Here is a 5,951-nt window from a genome sequence, read left to right on the forward strand (position 1 = left end):
GGATAATGCTAGCGGTTGCTATAGTATCTGCTTGGAATCAGTTATCTCCAGACACACAGGAATAACTGGGGAACCCTCACGGGAACATTACACACCAGTAAAGGAAGAGATATTGGTTTTATTTCACTCATAAAACTTTGTTAGGTTTGTCCACAGCATTGATTTACTTCAGAAAATAAAGTATTTTGGAAGAAGTTACATTTTTCTTCAGCTTTTCTTCCTCTTTTATTTTTCTTTCACAACCTTGTTTCTTTCAGACAGTGAGGGGTTATTCACACAGCATCTTTCTTTGTTTAAAGCACGTAGAAATAATACCCTATCAGGACATGTGCTGGCCTTTAACCAAACAGCCAACATGCTCACATTTTGAAGGACACACCATTAACTTCCATTTGGAATACCAGTCAGCAACACATCTTTCAGCCATCAGTCACCATCTGAACATTATTTTGACCAGTATGTTTCCAGCCAAGCTGAAATGAAAAACATGTTTTCAACCCATCTAGCTCCCTCCATACACCAGGCACACAGGTTTCTTCTCAGCCTGGCAAATAAGAAGGCTACATGCTGACACATTACAGCGTCATTAACTGCCAACTTTGAAAGCTGGGTAGTTGCAAACGCTTCAGATCACAAAACTGCACTCTTTGAAAATCCAGCAATAAGGTTTTCTTGACATCTTACCTCAGCAGTTAACAACCACACACTTTAATTTTGCAGACAAACTGTCTTCCTTGCTGAAATCCTTGACATTACACATCATCTAAAATGTTTTAGGCTGAGATTCTTCATGATAAATGCCTTCTTACAATAGAGTGGTTGCCACTGAAATCTAGAAAGCTCTACCAACTAACACAGCAATGGCAACCCAGGAATAACCTTCTGGCCATGATGCATCACTGTTTCACAGTGGTTAGGAGTACAGTTCTAACAGTCCTGCACCTTATCCAACACAGCAATCTCAAACACCCTCAGAAGTTGACTGCTGTGGCACCTACTGATCCCTAGCCATGAACTGCATGGCTCAGTGTTCTTGTTAGGTCAAATATATCATGTCATGAAATGTGCTGGGTTGAAAAGGACCCTAAAGCTCAACCAGTTCCAACCCCCTGCCCCGGGCAGGGACACCTTCCACTAGAGCAGGTTGCTCCAAGCCCCTGTGTCCAACCTGGCCTTGAACACTGCCAGGGATGGGGCAGCCACAGCTTCTCTGGGCACCCTGTGCCAGTGCCTCAGCACCCTCACTGTGAATATTCTTATTGCTTGAATTGCTGAACACTTTCTACAGGAACAATCCTGCATTTCTCTAAACTTTCAGGTGGTTCCAGCTTTTTGTTTCAGTCTCAGAAAACTAAATACGCTTCCAGTGACATTTTAAGGTATCAGGTTTACTTCTCTATTTTTGTTTGTCCAATTGCTACGTTATCAAAACAGCCCTAATTTAAAAAGATAAAACTCTGCAGGAATACAACATCTGTCTGTAGCTCAAGGCAACAGAATAAATCAGCAAATTGAACGACACAAGGGGTCATCTTTTCTAAAGGAATAGCACGTAGCAGTGACAGCTTTAATGGCCCATCTTTTAAAATAGCATTGCTGGACTCTGACTTCAACTACCAGTGATACAGGATACATGGATAAATCCCACTCCTACCAGCACCGCATTAAATCGGATTTAATTCCCTGCATATTCGTACCATTAAAATGCAATGCAATAAATTGGTGTGATTATCATAAACCCCATTTGTTTCTAACAGTTATTCTAGCAGTAGTGAGGAGACTGGGGTCTCTTTAAGCACCAATAAATGAGAGCCTTTACTGATTCTCACTGGCAGCCACTTTATCACATGTGCTTGCATCCAGAGAAAGTAGCTTCTTCAAAAACATCATCAATAGATCAGATGCAATTTGATTTCCACTGCTACAGCTGATACTGCAGGCCTGCAGGAAATACTGAGTTTAATAACAGAACTGAAACATACACAAGCTCCTAATACGCTGTGTCCTTTGGAAAGCCACTTTCTGGAATCAATTCATTTTCAACTAGAATGCCTGTTTACACGAAGAAAGCAAACCTTTTTCTAAACAAACTTGGATTTTACAGGATAAGAATTAAGGATGGGAGAATTCAGTTTGGTGTGCATTAGGCTTCAACGAAGCTAGCTCTGCTTCTCACAGTTACTCTAACATCATAGCAGACACAATGCAGTAAAAGGAGAAAAATGGTGTTAGAATGAGTATTAGCTCTGGTCTTGCATAGTGTTGTTTTTAATAGGCTCACACACAGCAGCAAAGAAAAACACATCTGTAAGCATTCAAAGCACTGCTGCCTTAGGACAGGTGTACGTGAAAATGAAGGTACACACCCCACTTGATGAAATTGCAAACCTTCTAAAACAAGCATTTCCCAAAGAGTTCAATTGCCAGGAAAAAGGAAAATCTCCAAATACTTGGCCACACAGTCATTTCCCAGTTTATTGGAAAGAACATTGAAATATAACATCCACTACAGAGCTTGCCTCTACTGGGGGGACAGACAAAACAAATGCTTTCCTGTCATGTATTCCAATTCCGAAAAGGACACCTTCAGCCTCATTGCAAACAAACCTTATTGCAGAACAAGTAGTGCCAATACACACTGTCAGCCCAGTTAAAGTGCCCATATTCCTTTCAGGAGCAAGAATGTCAACAGTAAAGAATAGTGCTGGTAGGCTCAGCCTATAAGAGAAATATGGGCAACAGAAGAAATGGGAGGAGAAAGATTTCAGACTGGTACTTGCTTGTCTTTGGGAAGATCAGTTTAGAAGCACAGCAAATTTACTATATTGTCAGGCAGGCTGAATACTGCCCCAAATCTGGATACTCACACAGAAGCAAGCAGTCAGCTCCAGAAATTTCTTGCTGCTACTATTGGCATGGTAGAACCATAACCCCAAAGGCCCAAGCTCAGAGGACAACATCCCACTATCCCTCTTTCACTCTACACCAAAGACTGCAGAAATACGGGAAACCCACCTATAATGTCAGTCAGAACAGAGATGACAGATTTAATGGGGTTTGAATTAAGCCATTCCACAAAGCAGCTAAACAATCTTCAATGAAGGAGTCCCTGAATAAAAGAATTAAAGTGTGTCTCAGAGGAAACAGAGTCTCTGCTGTACTGCCAAATTTCAATCACAAGTCTCTTGGGCACACAATATTAAACATTAGGGGACTAAAGATATATGGAAGGACCAAATTCCTATTGCTCCAAGCAACTTCAACCACAATGACTGGGGACCTGAACACAAAGGCAGAGCAAGAACACTGGAAGCAATGAGACAGAAGAAGGAATATCTAAGAAAGAAAGAAAAAGAAAGAGAAAAAACCCTGAGAAGCTCCTGGAAGCTTTTTCAGCCTCCAACCTGAAGAAAGAGGGCCTAAAGCCACATGTCTGATAGTAACATGAACACAGAAGTTCCTCAGTGCTGCCAGAGCAGTGTCTGTACTTACAGATGCAATGCAGTGACAGCACACAGCACAGCCCATGTTCCCTCTGTCTGGGACCCAGAGAACTTGAGAGAAAAACAAAACCTTTGAAAAAGTAATTACTTTCGTATTAATTACGAGCAAATTCTCTACCTTCTGCACTATGAGGCTGCAGACAGCTCTTAAAGGGAAAAAGGCAACTCAATCGCAAAACTGTCAGATTCGTGGCTGATAAAACATTCTTGTCACTTCAAACTTTATTCCTAAACTAATATATTAAAAATAAGATAATTACAAAATATAATGTTGCAAGTCAGAGGCTATTTGCCCACAGTTTCCTATCCAAAATATACTTGACAGCGAAGTTACTACTAGTAAAGACCACATAATGCTCTTGGAATATTAGGTTGCACGTAGCCTTAATTCAGGAAAGCACTTAAATCCATTCTTGTTTTCAGGAGAAGGGAAAATATTCCTGACTCAGGGCCTCCAAAGCGGAGGTATGATGTATCATAGAGATACTACTTGGGCACAGAGCAGAGATTTGACTGGTTTGTTTCACAAATTCTTGAACTCCACGGCAAGTCTCAGTCCAATATGTGTTAAAAATAAGACAGTTCACCTGAAAGTGCAATTCTCATTTAAGAGCCAAGTTGTCTCTACTTTCATACATCATTCTTGCAGCAAAACAACCACAAATTGAAACGGAAACATGATGACAGTGCCCCACACTTTGGGCTAATTCAGAAAGTTCACACGAATTATTAGCACTCACCAAAAATAATATTCTGGTTCATACAGCTATGAAAATGTTCCACTGATTCCAAAATGCTTCTGACATTTCTCATTGTGAAATACCTGGGCAGAGCAGCAGCTCTGCGAATAGAAAATACCCTCATTTATTTCTACAAGCTATGAATTCAATGCTTATATCACTGATATTTTAACATCGATATTATTTGCCAGCACATGGAACTCATGGACAAAGCAATATAAAATGGACAAGTCAAGTGCTTTTTGGATTTGATTAGTTAACCAAACACTCCGAGATTCAAAAGCTGCTCCAGGTCATGGACCTTCCCAGGACTGGAATTCTTCCCCCACAGGATTTCTTTAAAACTGCATCTAATCACATTATAAGAACACATGCAGCAAAGCATCTGGCACTTCCCCCGGGAGCCCTTCCCATAGCCAGCAAGTTGCTGGTTTTCCCCAAGTTGCATTTGAATGTAATTTCATCCCATTGCTCATTCTCATGGAAGTAAGGAGAAGGAGTTCCCAGGGAAGGCAACAGGGAAAAGAACCCAAACAATTGCTAACCTACACTGAAAAAGCATGTAAGAGCCATTCAGCTGTGAATCGTGTTGTTGAAAGGGGAACCATGAAGGTAAGGGTTAACTTAAGCCACAAAAGCAGCTTCCCAGCTTTCTCTTCTCCATCAGCATGGAAGAATCACAGATGTATGAGGATGGGTCCTAAGTTAAAAAATCAATCAGCATGAGAAAAAGCTTGGGTTATCATTCCATAAATACAACTTTGGGAAAAGAACCAAAGCTCCCTTAGAGTCGCCCAACTTCTGACTTCCTAGAACAGGAAGAAAAGCTCTTTGAAAGTTATTATTACAGTCACGAGAAGGTATCAGTCAAGAGATCTTCCCACTTCTTCTCCTGAACAAATGAACTACCACATTACCCAGCACCACCATCGTTTAACAGAAACATTGTACCATCTATTAATCTGTCCCAAGAACATCCAATTACAGATGTTGCCAAGGGATATATCACTAAAACATCTGATTTAATCTAGAAGGATTTTTATTCCCTCACGACTTAATAAATAATATCTTGCTGCTTATTTAACATATCCTACAGCTAAAGAATATATTTACTCTTTTTTTTATTCCTTCACCTTCTCCCTTGCTGGTAGGACTTGGTGAAAAGACAGATTAGAGAATTAGTGCAGGATGTGTGTGCAGATAGCTATTTTGGAAACATTATAAACACAAAACATTACAAACATAAAACTCCTGGAAGATACCATACAAAAAGGGACAAGAAGAGTCATCACTAGTGTCAGCCTCAGAAGCAAACATTTGTCTTCTACAACAGATCACACATTTTGTAATGTAGAAGCCCAAATCAGTAAAGAAAACTATTAGATACCCTCCAGGAGACATCCGGTCTCCACTGCTGCCAGCAGAGAGACTCACAAATAATACGAGAGGGAGGTGGATGCAAATTTATCTCTGTCCTTCTTCAGAACCTCAGAATCACAAAACCCAAAGGCATGGTGATAGCCAGCAACAGCTATACACTAAAGGCCCAATTCATTTAGAAAAGGAAACATAAATAATTGCTTAATCATAAAAAGAAGACTAAAGAAGCTTGAAGAGATTTCATGTGTCCTCATCAGCAACCTCCCGCCGGCGCTGGGCGCGGAAATGACGCTCAATGTTTATTGTCACTTCCTTCTGCAAATTCCTG

At 40.5% G+C, this 5,951-nt stretch overlaps 1 protein-coding gene across 1 annotated transcript in view; it reads right to left on the minus strand.

The window, feature by feature from the left end:
* Positions 1–5,863: 5,863 nt before the first annotated feature.
* DCLK3 (doublecortin-like kinase 3) overlaps positions 5,864–5,951 on the minus strand; it is a 10,188-nt gene continuing 10,100 nt past the window's right edge. Inside the window, 1 exon segment of the mRNA XM_010010144.1 lies at positions 5,864–5,951. This exon segment is cut by the window's right edge and continues 17 nt beyond it. Within this exon segment, the coding sequence (XP_010008446.1) occupies positions 5,864–5,951 (88 nt within the window).

This window comes from Nestor notabilis, unplaced genomic scaffold (genome assembly GCF_000696875.1).
Source record: "Nestor notabilis isolate BGI_N333 unplaced genomic scaffold, ASM69687v1 scaffold18942, whole genome shotgun sequence".
Classification (NCBI taxonomy): domain Eukaryota; kingdom Metazoa; phylum Chordata; class Aves; order Psittaciformes; family Psittacidae; genus Nestor; species Nestor notabilis.